At 45.2% G+C, this 20,697-nt stretch overlaps 1 protein-coding gene across 1 annotated transcript in view; it reads left to right on the top strand.

The window, feature by feature from the left end:
* The window catches only part of LOC142586063 (uncharacterized), a 151,141-nt gene extending 132,414 nt beyond the window's left edge, over positions 1 to 18,727 (top strand). Inside the window, exon 3 of the mRNA XM_075697330.1 lies at positions 12,253 to 18,727. Within this exon, the coding sequence (XP_075553445.1) occupies positions 12,253 to 12,588 (336 nt within the window). The 3' untranslated portion in view covers positions 12,589 to 18,727. The remainder of the gene's footprint in view (positions 1 to 12,252) is intronic.
* Positions 18,728 to 20,697: the final 1,970 nt, after the last annotated feature.

A 20,697-nucleotide genomic window follows, 5' to 3' on the forward strand; every position in this document is an offset into this window, starting at 1 on the left:
CTTCTTGTATAATGTATGAGAATCCGTTGTAAAGGCAGTCGTGCAAGGTTTGGCACATGTGCTTAAGCTCATGAAGTTGATTTGTGCCAAGATAACCTGTCCAAGCTTTCACACTTACTTTATAAGTCTACAGCACCATCAATCTGCCGGCTGCTTTTAACTGCACGAAACAAAACTATTGAAACGATACAAACAATGTTAACATCATTTTATCATTCGAGTGTTGAGATTGGTAATCTCTAGATGCGGAGTAAGTTGAGAAGTTGTTTACGTAATTAACAAAGCTACGTCAATTAAATTTTCAGTAATGGTTCTTACGTGGCTAAAGAAAATGAGCAATTTGGAGCCCGTCCTCGAGATTATGCAGCCAAGCGAAAAACTTTCGACTAAACATGCTTCTGTAAGAGCCATGCGAAGAAAAATTTTCCAAGTAAACACCCTTGGAAGGCGTAACTGATGCAGAAAAGGAACATATCTAAAGCCACAGAAAGAACAGCAGTTCACGACGGGACAGAAAGGACGAACCCACATACAAACTGTGCTAACAACTTCAAGCGCTGTTCTTTATGTGATAATGAAGCAACTAGACCGTCAGTCATTCCTTCCAAACCTGTAAAGTCAACCTGATCACATCTAGCCTTTTGGGATGCTGTCATCAAGAGTATGGCCCCGCGAACATGTTCCCCGTGGCCTTATAGTCGCGTTCCATTCTTATTCGGGCTGTTTTCTCGAAGGCAAGCAGTTTAATGTTTTGGTGTCAATGCGGCAGTGTACGTGTGCCGCCGAAAGCTTGCTTGGTCGCAGAAGCGATGCAGGACGGAATGATGGTGCAGATTAAGCGCGTCGCTGGCATAAAGACAATGCGCGACCGCCAAGGGAAGGAAGATAACGAAAGTGAACAGCTTGGTAGCTGCTCACGGAGCCGTGCCGATAGTGACGGTGCCATCATGACGAAATCTGAGGCGGCGATATTGATGGCTGCAGCGTTTTTTTTTCTTTTATTCTTTTATTCTTTTTTTACAGCGAAGTCGTTAAGAGGAAGCTCCGACTCGGCCTATTCAAATAGATGTAAAACGCCGTAACGCTTTTCTTAGATAACCTCTGGACCGATTTTAATGAAATTTGTTGGATTCGGGAGAGAAGGGGAAATTCTAGTGACTATCGGAAGCGGAATTTCTATTTAGGGCCTGAATTTAGGCAAAAGATATTCAAAAATTCGAAAGTGCGAAAAGTACACAAGCACGAAGTTTACAAATTATTAACTCCATATCAAGAACTGAGATCGCGGTTCTGTAAACAGCATCCATTAGACAATTCAAAGCGGACGAATCCAATATGCCGATTTATATCTTACGTGAAGTCGTTACGTTGTGAACAAGGGTTGTGGAAAAGCTGTATTTCCATATTACTAAATTTTTTGAGATTCATGCGTAATATATCAATTTTGTCTGCTTTAGATGTGCTGTTAGATGCAATGTACATAATTTTGATATTAGTTTTCATTGCCGAAAGAGAGTTGTAAACTTGATGGTTTCGTTTTCTTAAAATTTGCGATTTTTGACAATTTTGAATAAACAAATGATGACCTAAATCAAGAATTCGAAACCAACAGACACTAGATTTTAAGTTTTTGTTTTAAATGCAACAAACCTTGTCAAATTATATGCAGTGGCTGTCGAGAAAAACGAATTCTCCTTTTTAATTTATTTAGATAGGACCACCACAGCTAAAGCTTCCTCTTAAGGGCTACTTTCCCCGCTATCGCATCCGCGTGTAGAGCCAAATCCCGAAGATAGCGTAATACCGGCCCGACCCGCAGTGGTGGTGAAGCATGCGTTTAGCGCTTCCCATACGTGGGCTGATCCCGAATGTAACGCCATGCCGGGGAGACCCGCGGCGGAGATGAAGCAGGTGTTAAGCACTCCCCATACGTGGGCCGTTCCCGAATACAGTGCAATGCGGTGCTGACATACGGTGGAGGTGCAGTTCGCCATTAAGGGGCCCACATACACAGATTTGCTGGTCTTCTTTCTTCACAGAGTGGAAGGGCACTGAGATTCTTTAGTTATCCGCGTTTATCCTGCATGCGTCTGCGATGAAAACAAGAAGCAGGTATGCCTGAAAAATCTAAGGTGGTGGAAGCAGGTGGTAACAGAGAAGTTAGCATACCCAGCCCCTGCACGTACTTATATCTGCATTGACATGAGTTTGTGGTAGTGACAGCGACCAAAGCTCTACTTTTTCTGCGTACTCTAGTCATTGTGAAACTAAGGATGTGGTTAGCATGCCCAGCCACGGAATGCAAATTGCAGCAGTTACGAGTGGTGGAATCCCGCTGGGGCTGATTGTGAAGAAAGCTTCCTTTCTCTGTCCACTCTCGCGATGGTGAAGCTAAAAATGAGGAGGAGGCCTGAAGGACACAACGTTGATCGTCACCATAATAGGATGGATGGACGACCTGCGGAAAGGACAAGGCACACCAAGTTTTTAGCACTTAACTTGCCCTACAGTAAAGCGCTACAATGGCTAGTATGCCCTCATGGGAATGGTAGACCGAACTGCTTCTCACTGCTAACACTTGACTGATACTAAGAAAATACTCCGTCCGCAGGCACCACGCTACACTGAAATTAGCAAAAGAATGTCAGTTTTTAAACTGATATTGCCAATTATCTGGTGTCCTTCTTGTATGTGTGGAGGGCATAAAGGTTCTGGCAATGAAATGGTAGTATCTTCGTTTTTGCTGCAGTTGCACACAAACAAAATTCTTTGAAGTGATCGGACAGTGATCTACCGGCGGAGAAGACCAACCCTCAAATTAAAAATAATTGCTGGCTTCAGATCTTCCAATGTAATTTGCGCTTAGCTACCATCTGTTATATTTTTTCTTTTTGTGCTCTTATAAAGAAGAAAACTCCACATTACTGCAATATCAACAACCGTACACAAAATAGACTGGCTTTGAAGCTCTGACCACGCACCGCAGTTTTGTACATTTAGCACATGTAGTATTGGGGCAACACGTTTGAGCAAAATGATTAGGTTTTTGGTCAAAGCACTGTGACAGGCGGGAAAAAACTCATTGTCATGCCCGGTCGAAACAATACCATCTGAAATCTTATTTACTGATATTCATTTTTGAAAAATCACTATAACCGTTTATACAGTTGCTTCGTATGAGTTATATACTAGCTTGCCTCGTCAGTCTCAAAAATGTATTCTCCTTTCGGGAGACGGCCTTCTTGAAAAACGACGCAACATGACAGTAAAACATCCAGCAAGGTTCTATCCAATGATTGGCGAAATTGTGCCCTCAGGGCGTGTCGACTAGCGTGCGAGTGAAAGTTGAATTATGAACGTTGTAAGCTTGTGTTGCCTCTAGCACGAGCGAGTAGTGTTAGCGATGACATTGGTGTGAAAATGGTCAGCTCGGTCTGCGATTTGTTCTTGTGATCTCCACATTGAACGTCGCAGTTGTCACGATGAGAGTACTTCTGTGACATTATTAGCACAGTGGGCTAGGAAGGCTCGAGTGGTAGCTCACCTTGAAGAGTAACACTTATTAAGTAACACTTATTAATATACGTACTTTGCGATGATGAAAAAGATGCAGAAACACCACTGGTGTTGTCTAACTATTCGTAAACAGGCGCCCAAATTTCAATTGGCCCATCCCCAAACATTAAATAGGCCCACGCCCAAATTTCAAGTTCGCACACCCTCAAATTTATATTGGCCCACCCCCAAATTTAAAGTCGGCCACGCCCGTTTTTCTTTTCGCCCAGCCTTAAACTTGGAGTTGGCCCAATCCCCAATTTCATTTGGGCCACCCCTAATTTTCAAGTTGTTCCACCCACGAAATTCCATAAATCGTCCCCCAAATTTCCAGTAGACGCACCCCTAAATTTAGGTTGGCCCACCCCCATATCGCCCCCAAGTTCAGATTGGCCGACCCCGAGATTGCCCCCACATTTAGGTAGGACCAACGCCATATCACCCCCAAATACAGATTGGCCCGCCTCCACAACACCACCAAACTTATATTGGCCCACTCCAATACCACCTGCAAATCGAGGTTGATCCACCCCATATCAGCCCCAAACTAACGCGGGCCCACTCCTCGATCACCTCAAATTTAGGATGGCCCACCACAAATCATCCCCCAATATAGGTTCGCCTCCACAACACCACCAAACTTATATTGGCCCACTCCAATACCACCTGCAAATCGAGGTTGATCCACCCCATATCAGCCCCAAACTAACGCGGGCCCACTCCTCGATCACCTCAAATTTAGGATGGCCCACCACAAATCATCCCCCAATATAGGTTAGTCCACCCATCACCCACCCCCATTTCAGCTTGGCCCAGCCAAACATCACTCCCATGGTTAGGTTAGCCCGTCCCCATGTTATCTCCAAATTTAGGTTGGCCCACCCCCATATCATCCCCAAATCCAGTTTGGCCCACCCCCATATCAGCCCCAAACTTAGCCTGGCCCACCCCTGTATCACCTCAAATTTAGGATGGCCCACCGCAAATCACTCCCAAATTTAGGTTAGCCCCCAACCTCCCGATTCAGCTTGGCCCAGCCCCATATCACGCCCATGGTTAGGGTGGCCCACCCCCCATATCAGCCTCAAATTTAGGTTCTCCCACTCCCATATCATCCCCAAATCCAGGCTGGCCCAACCCCCATATTCCCCCAAATTTAGGCTTACCCACCCCTATATCACCTAAAATTTAGGTTGGGCCACCTCCATATCAGCCTCAAATTCAACTTGGCTCACTACCATTTCACCCCATATTTAGGTAGGACCACTCCCATATCACTGCCAAATTCAGCTTGACCCATCTCTGTATCACGTCCAAATTTATGCTGATGCCACTTCCAATTTCAAGTTGGCCACCCCAACCCTTTTTATGAAGACCTATATATTTATATGGGAAATGCGTCAAGCTTTTGGCGTTACAGACACGATTTTGCACGATTTTGCTACCAAACTGCTGGGGTACTCGCCAAAGAATGCTGCGCATTTAAAGCAAATGCACCGAACGAAGGACACCATATGTTGATCCTAAATGCTGAGGGCTAGCCAAGCTAGCTTCTCTGTAGAGCGACCGGGGTAGACACAGCACGGGACATTTATTCAAATGGTTTTTTACAGCCACACCTACGGATTGACACCACTTGGCTGTAGGGAACACATTAACAGTAGCTATTAATCCAGACGCTGCACATCTTCTCCTAGTTGGTGCATTTCTTATTTGGATGAATCTTTCGAAATAATTAACGTTCGGGCAGCGACTCAGCCTAGCAGACCCTTTCTTCCACACGAATGTTGCATAGGAATGGCACTGGCCACCGGGTGGCATTGTGGCACAGGTGGACGTGATTCGCTCGGAGTGTGTGCCATTAAGGACAGCCGAAAGTCAAAGAAAACGGACCTCCCAGAAGAACGCAATGAGAATAGCTATATTGTTCTCCCAGGTTCCACGCTACAAAGCACGAAAGTTTTTTTTTTTTTTTCATAACACAAAGCCATGCGCAAGCTTCTAGTTATGATGTCCAATGAATCCAATCTTCATAAAAGCGATGATTAACAAATGAACACGATAATGCTACGTTTTATGAAGGAAAAAGAGAAAGCATAATATTGCAAGAGCACCACTGGTAAACCAGAACCGAAAGCAAATCTTGAGTTTTGTGATTCTGCCGTCTAGTGAGAGACTACAAAACTAGGTCCTATGCGGTTTAAAAAAAAACTGCGAAGCGGGAATCGAACCGCGGCCCTAGTGATGCGGTACTAAAGGTGCTCGCTATTCTACCACTCGGCCATGGTTATTTATTTTTTTTTCTTTATTTCCAGCTTGGCTACAAGCCTCAAAAGTGTTTGTGATCATAGATCACACTCGTTTTATATGTGTCAAAGTATCAAGCATTGACACCACAGCTTCATCACAGTCATTCATCTTGTACACGTCACGTACCTGCACAACCATTTCCACAAAATATTCATACACAGTTCGGCCTTTAACATCGCAATGTCTATATGCCAACAGACTACGCCATACTGCGCGCAGTCCAAGTAAAAAGATCATATCCATCTGTTCAAAATCGCGTTCAGGCGGTAAAAAACGAATGCCATGTGGATTGAGGGGTAGGTCTATCTTTAACGTTCTCTGTAATATATCCCAAAAGAATATGGCATTATTACAATCGATGAAAACATGTTCAATCGTTTCAGCTTTGTTGCACAGAAAGCATCTGCTTCCCCATGGCACATAAATCCCTCTTTCCTCTAGCCATGTTTTAACAGGCAAGGTGTCCGTGTGAAGCTTGAAAAAGAATGTTTTAACGTTCGCCGGTATACACATATTTTTAACCCTTTTAAGTACGTCTTGCCCAGGCCCTTGTTGAAAAATTAACCGATATAATGGAACAGGGAACACACTTTCAATGAGATCCTTCATAAGACGTTTTCTTTTTACATTGGAGAGGTACTCAAGGGAAAATCTCGCCCTAAGGAAACGATAGGACGTTACAACTTCACGCAAGAACCTTGAAATTGTGTAGTGAGGGCCAATGGCTGAAGAAACAAAAAAATCAGGCATAGAAACTGTTAACATGGTTTGAAAAAAACAACACAGAAACGGGTCTCTTTCGTCCCTTATCAATATGAAAAGTGATACAACTTGCTGAAGAAACAAGTGGCACACCGACAGACCACCTTTCTTTACTCGACGAAACAAATTCGTCCTTGATGTTCGCTCCCACGTAGAACACCAGATAAACGTGGCAAATATTCGGTGAAATTTTTGAATATGCTTACGTGTACAATACAGTGCCTGCAGAAGATACATAATTTTCGCGACGAGAAAAACGTTACAAACAGTGGCACGTGCAAAAATCGACAACTCACGTCCACCCCATGCTTCGGCCATCGCACGCATTTCATCCGTTTTTTCGAGCCAAAGTGACTCGTTCTCACGATACCCATCCAAAGGTACCCCCAGGTAAGTGCTAGGTGTCGTGAGCCACCGAATATTTTCAAAAACACCGGGCGTGGCATTCCAATGGCCATGCCAGAGACCGATACTCTTTTGCTTATTGATTTCACTGCCGCTTTTCTCGCAAAACCTTTCAGTAATTCTTAATAATGAGCTAACACTCTCCCTATCTGCAGCAAATAGGGCAACGTCATCGGCATAAGCTAGAACACGTACTTCACAGGACTGTATCTTAAACCCCCTGATTTCTGTACTATTAACTATTTTTCTACAAAGCGGCTCCAAAAATAAAGCAAAAAGTAAAGGACTTAACGGACAACCCTGTCGAACGGAAGAGAGTACTTGTATGCGTTGTGATAGTTCACCATTAACAATTAAATTGGTACATGAGCTTTGATATGCCATTTTGATGCCTTTACACATGACGGAACCAAGCCCTACATAATCAATTAATAACAAGAGAACACTATGTGGTACCATATCAAAAGCCTTAGCTAGATCTATTTGCAGCATCGCTACCTTGAGGAGAGCGCTATCGCAATATTCTAAAATGCTTCTAGCTGTATGAATATTTGTAAATATTTTCCTACCTCTGATGCCGCATGTCTGATGCGGCCCAACTAACTTCTGTATAACTCCCTGCAGCCTTGCTGCAAGAACTTTCATGAAAACCTTGTAGTCAACATTAGTCAACGTAATTGGCCTGTATCCCGTTACTTTACGTAGCATATATTTTTCTTTGCCTTTTGGGATTAGTACTGTGTGCGCACGATTGAACGATGGTGGTAAAGTCCCCCGCTCGAGTGCCTCTGAAAATACTTCATGCAATGCTGTTGCCATGTCCGTCTTGAACGCCTTGTAAAATGCCGCGGTAATCCCACCCGGACCAGGAGATTTGCCCGAGCTCAGTTCCTCAATAGCCCTCTCAATCTCTTCCATACTAATATTCATTTCTAATAAATTCGTTTCCTCTTTGCCTAGCGTCGGCATTTCTGCCAGAAAGTCATCCTCGTAGCCCGGCACCTTTGGCTCACGACAAGCAAACAAATCTCTATAGTAACTTTCAAATGCCGTCATGATAATTTTCTGTTCTCTGAATATCCTACCATTATATTCTATTTCCAATATTTCATTTCCTCGAGCGTACGCCTTTTCATCTGACAAAGCTCGCTTTGTAGGTAATTCCCCCGCGAGATATTTTTCGGCTCGTGCTCGTATAATTGCACCTCTGTATTTATCCTCCTCTAAGCTTTCTAATTTTCTTTTAATGACTTGTAGTTCTTGCGTCACCAAACCCGGATTAGCTGTTTCGATTCGCACCAAGTCTTCGAGCTCCTGCCGCAGCATCTGTTCATGTTTTTGAGCCTGATACTTCATATGCCCACCTCTTTCTATTGCGTTCAATTTTACCCTTTGTTTAAATAACTCCCATTTCTCTGCGGCACTGCGTAGTGTGTCATTAAAAAAATGATGTATTTCTTTTTTTGTTTCATCTATGAATACGTCATCCTTGATAAGCTTGGCATTCAATTTCCATCTTTCCCATTCAAGCTTCCTTTTTTGCTTTTGGCCGATCTCGAAGGTCACTAAACAATGATCACTGAAAGAAACAGCATCAACATCGTAGTTCTGACACAAAGGCGCAATCTCCGAACACACATACACTCGATCTAGTCGTGCATGGCTGGTGCCTTGAAAGTGTGTGAAATGCTGGCGACTTCCACCTCTTGCGAACTGTGCCACATCATTTAAAGAGAATTTGCTCACGCATTCTTTAAGATACGCAGCACTTTCTTCATTTACACAAGCAGTGGTTGAACGGTCTTCCTGATTAAGGATACAATTGTAGTCACCCAACACAATCAAACACCTCTCACAATCAAAATACATACTCAATTCGCGAAAGAACAAAAATCTTTCATGCGGCTTTGTAGGTGCATAGACACAAATAATTCTAAATTTCGTTTCCCCGTAAGAAAGATCGCACAAAACAAAGCGTCCTTGCAAGCAACTTGTAACCGTTTCAACGACAATGCCAATTGAATTTTTAACAAACAACATACACCCGGCTGATGTTCCCACCGCATGGCTCACGCATACATTGTACCTCAAAGAAAATTTTGCTACCAAGCCTTCGGTCGCCTCCTCTCTGCTAACCTTCGTCTCCTGGACCGCAAGCAAATCTAGGTCTCTTTCTTGCATTATGCGTTTAACTTGATATTGCTTGCGACTAGCCCCTAGACCCCGTACATTGAGCGTACCGACGCGTAGTGGTGCAGGTATACTAATCATGGTGATTGTAAGCGCGAACCACCAGTACAACGCTAACCGTGGCTCTACCCTGCAGTGGGAATACCAGGGTATTACTTATCGCGTCCCTGACCCCGAACCGGCGACGATGACGCCGACCGGACTTCAGGGACATATTTTTTACCCTTGGCGCCAGCAACGCGGTGCCACTGACGCTCCAGGCGTTTAACCTTGCGTTCGGTGCTGTCCTCCGTCAACTTCGGAATGCCTGTTCTGGGACGCTTCCCGCGTCCCGCGGTCGCCCCTGTAGCGTCTGCTTGATATTCGGCCGTAGTGATCTCGGTGCTGTCGCTCATGTCTTCCTCTTCACTTGCTTGACTTAAGGGCAGTGACTCTTGCGTGCAGCCTATTTCGGCACGTTCCTCAGTTGCCTTCGTCAAGTCCCGACTGTCAGGTGTCGTCCTTCCAGTTTTCTCAGCGTCAGTCTCCCGGGCCTTGTCTTCGCATTCCTTGGTGTTGCTGTTCGGGGCAGACCTTTCGGCCTCCTCCGCGTCCATTATGTTCTCTTGTACTTCTGTTGGGAGAACGGTTTTAGTTACTCTGGCGTAGCTCCTTGCACAGTCATTACTTTCGTGTCCGAACGCCCGGCACACACCACAACGTGGCGTCTGGCAGTCCCGTCGAATGTGTCCTTGCCTGCGGCACCTCAAACATAGCGGGGACCGGCCCGGGGCCACAAGAAGGACGGTGCCACTTCCCAACTTGAAAAGATGAGGCAGGTCATCAAGCTCAACACCTTCCTTAAGTCTCATTCGCACGACTCTCGTCGTGGATGTCGCATGTTCAACACCGGCGACGGACCAGTTGTCGTTCGACACGTCAAGGACGTCACCAAAGCTGCTCAACGCTTGCCGAAAGCTCTCACTTTGGACAGCAAAGTCGACCCAGTGCACTTTCACGGTGACGTCTTGTTGGACGGGGTCAATGACAGCGCAGAAGCCGCCCTTGACCTGAAGTGCACCCGTTTTCACCAGAGCGTCCTTGTCCGCCTTGCTGCGCAACTTGACTAGCCAGACGTGATTCATCTGGTAGGCTCCAATACCCGTGATGTTCTTGATGATACCAGCGTCCTCCAATGGCTCGCGAAAATCTTCCAGCCGATATGGTCTTCTTGCCAGGTCCCCGTGCAAAAAAACGCACTGCTGCATGCTCTCGCCTGAAGGCAATGTTGGCAGCAACATCCTATAATCCGAGGGTGCAGAAGAAAACCTGTCACCGCGGCCAAAGGCGGCCGCCAAAGAACCTCGCACGGAGCGAGCCATCACGCGTCCTTCCTCCTCGAAAGCCGAACGCGGAGACTGCCACGGTTACCGAGGCTTCGCCAGGCGGTACGCTCATGTTTTAGAGCGCAGCTCTTTGGCGTCCGTTCCTGGGTTTCGCGTCGGCGTCGTCGTCGGCGTCGTCGTCGGCCTCGTAACCAGCTCCGCCCCCCTTTCATCCCCCCAGCGCTAGCAGCGACCGACTGATACCGCTGGATGCCGCTGACGCCGCTAGAGAGTCAAGATAACGTGACTGCATAGAACACCGTCGCCGCCATGCAGAAAGAGGAGGAAAGGGTCCCCCCCCCCTGTTCTTGTGTGGCGGATAGCTGGGGTTGACTCACTATCGCCGTCAGCGGCATCAGTCAGTCGCTGCTATCTCTTCCCTCCTCCCTTTATCGTGTTGTCCGCTTGCTGCGCGCGCTTCTGCCCCCATCGTTTGCCGCTGGGTGTACACGCCGCCCCCCTCCGCTTCCGCTTACTGCTGGTTGCTCTCGACGGCGGCGATGAGCCTCCGCTTCGGCGGCGCGAACTGCAGGGTCTTCTCGGCGGCGGCGATGAGCTTCTGCTTCAGCCTCGCTTACTGCTGGTTGCTCTCGACGGCGGCGATGAGCCTCCGCTTCGGCGGCGCGAACTGCAGGGTCTTCTCGGCGGCGGCGCTTAGCCTCTGCTTCCCCCACGGCTGTGACAACCTCGCGAGGCACTTGTATAGATCTCGTCTTTGAGAATCAAGCATTGGTGTACCAAGTCGAACATATATCAGTCTATTTCTCCGACCACAAAGCTTCCTTCATGACTGTCAAGAACTGTTAGTGGAGTCTTTGTTAAAGGAATACGTGTGAAAAATAAAAAAAAAATTATGTGATAGCGCATACATGTGTTGCTCGATTTCTTTGCCTCAATCTATCCAAAAGGTGAAACAGCTTATTTGCTGCGCTCAAATTTCGCATTAGGAAGTAACGTAATCGTCGGTAATTTTTTTTTTATACATACCATGTGAATTTTCACGACAGTGTTACAAAAATCGCTTTCGCGAACAGTCTTACGCCATATGTGGAGAGTCGAGATAGGCATCAATCGAAAGCTGAGTCTCCGGACTACATACGCTGCACTGCGTATTACGATAGACGGGATAGTTTTATTACAGTCATCGTTCTTGCCTCAAAAATGAAGCACAAATTTTCGTCGTTTCCATAGGCTTCCATTGCTAAAACTTTAACCGCTGTGGGAACAAAATTCTTACGTGCCATAGAGTGATCACTGCATTTGGCTCGTGTGGATTGTCTTCCAGAACACGTGTGTCACCTGCCTTTTTCAATAATCGGCCTGCAGCTTTTGTTGTTCGCGAAAAACCCGCTCGTTCCATTGAAAACGCGCTAGCTTCGTGCCGGGGCCGCTTGGGGCGCTAGTTGGTACGTGTCCGGAAAAGCTGGATATGTTTCCCTCTTACCGCTAACTCATTGATCGGCTTCTTATGTACCAGTTTCTTCCGTTCCCTCCTCAGGGCTAGTGTAATTCGAGTTCTTACCATCCTATGGTCACTACAGCGCACCTTGCTGAGCGCGTCCACATCTTGTATGATGCCAGAGTTAGCGCAGAGTATAAAGTGGGTGGGCACGGCGGAAGCACCGAGACCATGCGTCTCACGAATCCCTTCTTGTTTATTGTGCAGGCCGTCCTTTTCACTTCTTCACCTGTACCGGCCGAGGAACTGAACACCGACAATCTACCTAATGCTACTACGACTGCGCATCAAGTTGCTGGGTTTGACACATCGTTTCACGGTGCCGACGATTGTCTATGGAGCCTGCGCGGTTGGAGAGCTACACCAGACGTTCACTTGATACCAACGTATATCTACGTCTGCTACATGGGTGTACTTAAGGGACTGCACTGCACGGATCACGACCAGTGGGCACGGCGGAAGCACCGAGACAATGCGTCTCACGAATCCCTTCTTGTTTATTGTGCAGGTGAGGTAAGACCATTTGGTTCATTCTTACCGTAGCAACAACGTATGCCTCTTGCTTCTGCCGTGCCCATGGTCCATTTTTGATCTTACATTGATGATGTATCACTGTTTTGTTAATTTGTTACCATGTTGTGGAGACATTGAATCTAATCCGGGTCCTTCTACTGAAGACATTCTTAAAATCATACGCGACGACATACGAGACCTCAAGCAAACAACGAACAGCAAACTTAGAGTCTACCGACAAACTGAATGCCATTGACAGGAAATTGGATAACGTAGCTTCAACGGTCACCAAATATACGAGTAAAGTTGATGCCTTGCAAGAGACAGTTGACAGCTTACTTTTGAAGATTGACGACCTCGAGAACCGAAGCAGACGTAGTAACCTCATCATTTTTGGAGTAAAGGAAGCAAAAGGGGAGCATATTGCATCTCTTGAGCGGACAGTATCGAAAGATATCCTTGACGACCTGTTGAAGCTGCCCAACGTGGGCATTGAACGAATCCACAGAATCGGTAAGCCAACAGAGAATAGGCTTCGTCCAGTTATTCTCAAACTTGTTGATGGGAGAGACAAATTTAGGATTTTGAAAAACTATGGTAAATTGCGAGATACGGAATTCAGTATTTCGGAGGACTTTTCGCCTAGGGTACAGTCTATCCGCAAGAAGCTTTGGGCAAGTACCAAAGTAAACAGGTCCAATGGGGATAAAGTCATCCTTGTTTTCGACAAGGTTAGAATCAATGGGACCCTTTACTATTGGAATGAGGCGCGGAACGAACTTGTTCAGTCTACTAGGCAATGACCACGCTCTTGGGATGACTGCACCCAACAATGCAATCCAAACAACCCCCCACCTCAGCCGATAGTTCCTCACAACCGAAGAGCTTTATCCTTAATGAATGTAAACGCTAGAAGCATTGTAAATAAAAGCGACGATCTATAAGGTTTACTCATTGCTTACGATCCTGACATCACCGTGGTAACAGAGACTTGGCTTCACGATAGCATAGATGATGCAGATGTTGTACCTGTCACGCATGAAATTATCCGTCATGATCGCTGTTCAAGAGGGGGAGGTGTGGCACTTCTGATGAAGAAAGGCACTCAGTATACGCTGGTCCCACACAATAAGCAGATTGAAATGGTGTGGATAGCTGCCAAACTTTCCGGCCAAAACGCACTTATCGGAGCTGTCTATAGGCCACCAAATGCTGACATTTCTTTGCTGGAGGCACTACACAACTTTCTGTACGACAACAAAAAGCGCTACAGTTGCGTTATAATGAGTGGCGACTTCAACATGCCTAATATAGACTGGGACTTGATGTGTGCCACTTCAACATGCCATCACGCGGATCTGTTGCTAGACATCGCATATGCCTTCGATCTACACCAGGTAGTGCATACCCTAACGCGCCAGACTGCCGTATCAAGTTCGATTCTCGACCTACTCTTCATATCCGAAAACGTCAAGTCAACTAGGTTATACTGTCGACATCGTGCCCGGTATATCCGACAATTTCTCTGTCCTTCTTAAAAGCCAACTGTGGCGTAAAGCTGAGCGCAGCAAGCCAAGGCCCTACTATGATTTTAATAATGCGGACGATGTCAGCATATTAGATTTCTTAGAACAAGACTATGATTTCTTTTTATATTGTCACAGAAACTTTACAACTGTTAATAGTTTGTGGCTGCACTTCAAATGTTCGGTGCGTCATTGCATGAATAAATATATCCCTAAAAGACATAATAGCAAACGTCGAAGCCTCTGGATAACGCGCGAAATCATTCATATAAAGCGGCGCGTAAAACGATTATCGTCTAAAAACCAGAGAGATAGCGGCACCTTGGCTGAGCTGCGATCGGACTTGCGTTCGAAAATAAAATCGTCCAGATTCACTTTTTTTAACGTCAATATGCACAACTTCCTTTCCAGCGATCCGAGAAAGTTTTGGCTTCACTTGACGCAAAAGAAGGAACCAGTTAATAAATTGAAAATACACGATAAGGATGTCACTGACCCAACATGTATAGCAACGGCATACAACGACTATTTTTCGTCCGTTTTTCTGCGCAGTGCCGATAACAATATAGATTTCAGCCACGCAACTATGTATGAACTTCCAGAGCTAATAATCACAGAAGGTATTTTTTCAGCATTGCTTAGCTTAGACATCAGGAAATCTTCGGGACCCGACGAAATCCCCAATGCATTTTTGTTTAGATACGCGGAGTGGCATGCCAAGTATCTTTATATTATTTTTAGCAAAAGTTTGGAGAAAGGAGAAGTTCCTTCTGACTGGAAAATAGGCAAAATTATACCAATACACAAGACTGGCGATAAGCTCACAGTAACTAACTATCGCCCGGTGTCGTTGTGCACAGCTAGCAAGGTATTAGAACATTTTCTTTTCAAACATTTAAGCAGCTTCCTAGAAGGCAACAATTTTTTTATGAACAGTCAACACGGATTCAGGCGTGGCCTTTCAACAGTGACACAATTACTCCATATTACTAATGATTTGTTTGCAGTTCTTGATAACAGTGGCCAGGCCGACATAATCTTTCCAGACTTTGAAAACGCTTTTGACCGCGTGTCGCATTCCAAAATGATATTAAAACTAAAGCATCTCTTTAGAAATGAGCGTATTCTGAGGTGGCTTGACTCTTACCTAACGCAACGCCAACAATATGTTCAAATAGGTGACTCTAAATCATCAATGCTTCCAGTCCTTTCAGGCGTACCTCAAGGGTCCGTCCTTGGACCATTACTTTTTCTTGTTTATCTGAATGATCTCTCACTTGACACTGCTGTACAATGCCGATTTTTCGCGGATGACTGCGTTGTTTATCATGCCATTCAAACTAAGGATGATCAATTACTCTTAAGTAATTCTCTAACATCAATTGCTAACTGGTGCCAGACCTGGAAAATGAGCCTAAATATCCCTAAGGGTTCCCAAATGACCGTAACAAAAAAGAAGAGTCCACTATCGCATGCATACAAAATTAACGACGTTGGCGTTACTCTTGTCGATACGTTTAAATATCTGGGGATTGAAATATCTCTCCATTTAAGATGGAGTGCGCACATTAAAAAGATAGTTTCGTCAGCCTCAAAAAGACTATGGTTACTGCGGCAACGTCTGAAGCACTGTACAAGCAAGACGAAACTAGTTGGTTATACTTCACTGGTGCGTCCTCTACTTGAATATGGCGATGTCATTTGGGACCCGCACACTAAGACTGATACAGATAAGCGGGAAAAAGTACAAAAAAGAGCACTCAGGTTTATTTTTAATGTCTACGGAAAACAAGTATCACTATCTGATCTCCGTTCAAGGTCTGGTCTTCCAACACTGGAAGAACGCCGTAAGCTACGCCGTCTGAAGATGCTTTACACGATAGTGAACGGCCAAACTAAAATAAATTTTGACAAATACTTACAGTTTAACACGTGTAGAAGTACCCGCGGAAAGCACGAACTTACCCTTATTGCACCCCAGGCTAGAACTATCGCTTATCAATTTTAATTTTTTCCTAGAACGATAAGAGAATGGAACAGGCTTCCACAAGAGGTAACGAACAAGCGTACTGTCGACTCTTTTTTATCGGCTATTTCTCAGTTGTGAGCGAAGCACGCAATTCGTTTCGTACGGAATTTTTATTCAACTCGTGTCATTAGTTTCAGAGATATTGTTCTGCGCAGTAACGTACAAGTATGATCTGTGTTGCACTGTGTGTGAGCTTGCTGTGTTCGAATTTTATTTTGGCATTTTCTTTGCTTCTACAGTATCCCTTTGTATTTTCTATGTACCACTCCTGCTTTGGCTGCCAAAAAGCAGCTGGCAGTATTTTCAAATAAATAAATAAATAAATAAATAAAGTCTATTTCATTTCTAGTCTCGCCGTTCGGGCTCCTCTACGTCCATTTTCGGCTATCCCGCTTGCGGAAGAAGGTATTCATTATCCGCATATTATTCTGTTCTTCAATCTCTACTAATAACTCTCCCCTGCTATTCCTAGTGCCTATGCCTTATTCCCCTACTGCCTTGTCTCCAGCCTGCTTCTTGCCTACCCTGGCATTGAAGTCGCCCATCAGTATAGTGTATTTTGTTTTGACTTTACGCATCGCCGATTCCACGTCTTCATAAAAGCTTTCGACTTCCTGGTCATCATGACTGGATGTAGGGGCGTAGACCTGTACTACCTTCAATTTGTACCTCTTATTAAGTTTCACAACAAGACCTGCCACCCTCTCGTTTATGCTATAGAATTCCTGTATGTTACCAGCTATATCCTTAGTAATCAGGAATCCGACTCCTAGTTCTCGTCTCTCCGCTAAGCCCCGGTAGCACAGGACGTGCCCGCTTTTTAGCACTGTATAACGCTTCTTTTGGCCTCCTAACTTCACTGAGCCCTATTATATCTCATTTACTGCCTTCTAATTCCTCCAACAGCACTGCTAGACGCGCCTCACTAGATAACGTTTTAGCGTTAAACGTTGCCAGGCTCATATTCCAATGGCGGCCTGTCCGGAACCAGGGATTCTTAGCACCCTCTGCTGCGTCGCAGGTCTGACCGCTGCCGTGGTCAGTTGCTTCGCAGCTGCTGGGGACTGAGGGCCGGGATTTGATTGTGTTCATATATAGGAGGTTGTGGCCAATTACTGCACCAGGGTGGCCAGTCCTGCTCTGGTGAGGCCAATCCGCTCTGGTTACCGCTTCTGGTCACCGTGATCAGGCCACACTCCAGGCCTGTTTATGCAATTTTATCAAAACGCGGATTTTTTTTTAATCCGGTGGAAAATTGCGCGGCACCGGGATTCGAACCACAGACCTCTTGCACGCGAGGCGGGTGTTCTACCTCTACGCCACCGCTGTACCTTCAGTGTTACAGTGTAGTAGAAATCAGTATGTGAACAAGGCATGGAAAGGTTTATTTAGGTGCTTTAGGTGAGTGCTCTTCACCAAGTTTTACCAATTATTGTGAACTTGGAATTATTTTTATCCCTCAGATATGTCACCTTTTCATACCCATTTTATGTAGTGAAGCAGGCTAACTTTATATAGCTCTTTTAATGACCATACAGATTTCTCTGCTACATTAAAGTAACATTTAGATGGGCTACACTGTCATACACCATAAAAATGTGCAGTATTTTTTGTCAAACAAAATAAGAATAACATTGAATTAATATTGAGGGCGTTTTCAGGTAACATTCAAAGTGCCTTTTCTAGACGTTCGCTGAACATCCATGTAATATGCACAAGTCTTGCAGCGAAATGTCTATGGGATACCCAGAAAATGTTCTAGAAAAAAAATGGATGTATAGTGCATGCAAAAATGTGATGTGGATGACTGAATTGTGTTACAATTCTTTAAAGTATGCTCAGATTAGGTACAGGGGCCCAATATTTGATCACCCACGCAACAGTCAGACACAATCGAACAGTAAATGTGTGTTGTGCTTTTCAAGCCAGTTCATTGCAAAACTGTAATCTGGACTTCAGTGTTGGGTTGTTATAGAGTGCTGCCCTTTAGCATGAATTTTTTAAATTCTGTCGTCTCTGTTCATTTGCGTTCATGTGCAATAAAAATTGTAGACAAAGCTATACCTTGCCTCAGTTTTGACAGTGACAAGCACCTGATCAAGGAGGAGTATTTAAAAGACTTGACTAGGACTTAAATGGCACATGCTTAACGTAGTTAGTGCAAAAAGAAACTTGTGTGCAGGCTAGTTTGTTCTTGAACATGGAAGTCAAGTTGTGCTGCATAGCTGATACAAAATACTCCTAAATAAGTATGCCAAGGCATTCAAGATGGTGCACAATCATCTTCTGTGTTTTGTATGAACTATGCACTGCAAGTTGGTTTCATAGCAGGTGAGTGTTACGCATCTGAAAAAAAAAAAGGAAAAATGTTTTAGATTATATGCTGCACTGGTTTGTTACATATACAATGCCAGCTTTGCAAGAAAATAAATATGTATAATCAGTCTTTTATTGGCAGAACCATTACAGCAAAATAGACAAGTCTGATTTTCCATCTTAGACAATAGTGTAATATTTAGATAGAGGTACAAACACTCCTGATGACTTGATGGTAGTGTGAATGCATGCAGCTGGTACAGCTAGTGTACCTGTACAAGAGAGGAAAGAAAATGCAGGTGAAGTACAAAGGATTAAAAAGAATCCGCAACTCGCACTTTGAGATGAACATGTCACTGTGACAACCTGAGTGCTGCTGTTTAGCATTTTCTTAGCCTGTTGGTCCGCGAGCACAAGTGCCTGTCTTGCATGAAGCTGCGCTAAGCAGCTTCATGCATTCTTTAAATGACTCCCATTTTCAGCTGTGGAAAATCTTATATAGGTCAAACGGGACAGTGCTTCAATGAAAGAGCTCGTCAGCACAACACTAACCTAAAAAATGGCTATGGGAGTCATTTAGCTGGACACTGTAACAAGTGTCAATGCACCCCCATATTTGAAAAGGCAAAATTCATAGGGAAAGGAAAGGGTCAGAAGGAAAGGGAAGTAGTAGAGGCCTTTCATATAAGAGAGGAAGGAGATAAATGTGTAAGCACTCCCTCTCTTGCCTTGTCGGAAAAAGAAATCACATTTTTTGGAAGAAAGATTAAAATGTTGTTGATTTGCAGATGTTTCTGCGACTGATGTGCGCATGCCTGTGCTAAAAAAGGTATAAATGTCCGGTGAATTTCAAATAAGCTTCCAGTTCGCAGTCAGCGCTTGTCTGTGGTATTTGTTTCCTTGTGTCCTCGTCTTTTTCGCGCTGTTTCACCTCAGTTCTATTTATGATAGGCCTCTCAACGATAACCTTGATCTTCAGGTTACTCACGCACACAAAAAAGAAAGCCTATTTACTCATTAACTAACAACTCGCTAAGCTACAGGTTTACTTAAAACGCGTCTTTCAACTCTCGGAGCTTCCCAAACAAAACATAAACAAAGCTCATGCCTTACATACTGAAAGAAACTGTAGTCTTAAATCGCGATATTTTTCAAATGTTCAAAAATAAAACAAAACAGCACTTTTTACTTCTACGGAAGTTCTCTTGGCCTCCCGTTCCAAACGCTTACGACTGACTCATACTTTTGAGCCGTACTCGAGGTGGTCGCGGTTCAAAAGCTACTCTGGCTACAGAGGAACAACAAAAGGGCTGACTCACTATCAGCTCCTCCAAGACGTTACAATCTCCTGCCAATTTGCGTCCTGGCGCCCCGCTTTCCTCACGAACTCGACTGACCGCGTCGCGACTCATCACCTCATCTCGTCCTGCCACCTTGAGCTTCTTTGTACTACACGCTGAACATCGAAAAGAACGACGGAACGACGAGGAACGTAACTGCCCCGTGCCCTTTGTCCGCGTCCGTGCAGAACATGCTTCTCGGTCTCTCTTTGACCGGTGGCTCGAACGTGTTGGATGCGTCAACATCGTTAATGACGACCGCACCTTTCTTTTCCTCGCGCCCTGGCTTTTTGCGTCTTTCGCCGTCTTTGGCTGCGCTACATTAGCCACCGCATTCTGATCCTTCTACGCTTCTTTCTACGGCGCTTTTTCCTCGAACTCTCTTTCATGTCGCCTTCTCGCGCCTCATGCTGGCCCGTACACATGTCGTCGGCACGGATCGGTCTCTTACCCGCACACTCTGAGCGATTCTTAACTAAATCACCCCTCTCTTGGCTACCTAGACTGGCGGAGAGCCGCACCGATCCCTGAACAATGCAGTTGTTTTCTCTTTAGCTACGCAGCTCGCAATCCTGAGAGCTGCCCTCAACTGCATCGTCCAGCTGGCACTTCTCTTCGGCACGCAGATCTGACTCGACATGGGTGCTCGCGCCTGTCGGGTCAGCAGTACTCTCTACTTCGCTAGCAACCTTGTTAACTTTAAATGCGACGCACATACGCGGTGACTGGGCCAATTTGTTCGCACCTGGCCTAGCTGTCTCTACAGTCCTCTGTTGGCACAGCACCTCGTCGCTCTCACTATGGCCTTTAACGGCCTCTGCTGCCATTAAGGCATCGTTAACTGCTAGCACTTCGAGTTCACTTATGAACATGCTGCTAATCTCGCAGGTGCCACTACATTCCTCGGCTTTCGACTGAAATCTGCTGT

This window comes from Dermacentor variabilis, chromosome 6, assembly GCF_050947875.1.
Source record: "Dermacentor variabilis isolate Ectoservices chromosome 6, ASM5094787v1, whole genome shotgun sequence".
Classification (NCBI taxonomy): Eukaryota; Metazoa; Arthropoda; class Arachnida; order Ixodida; family Ixodidae; genus Dermacentor; species Dermacentor variabilis.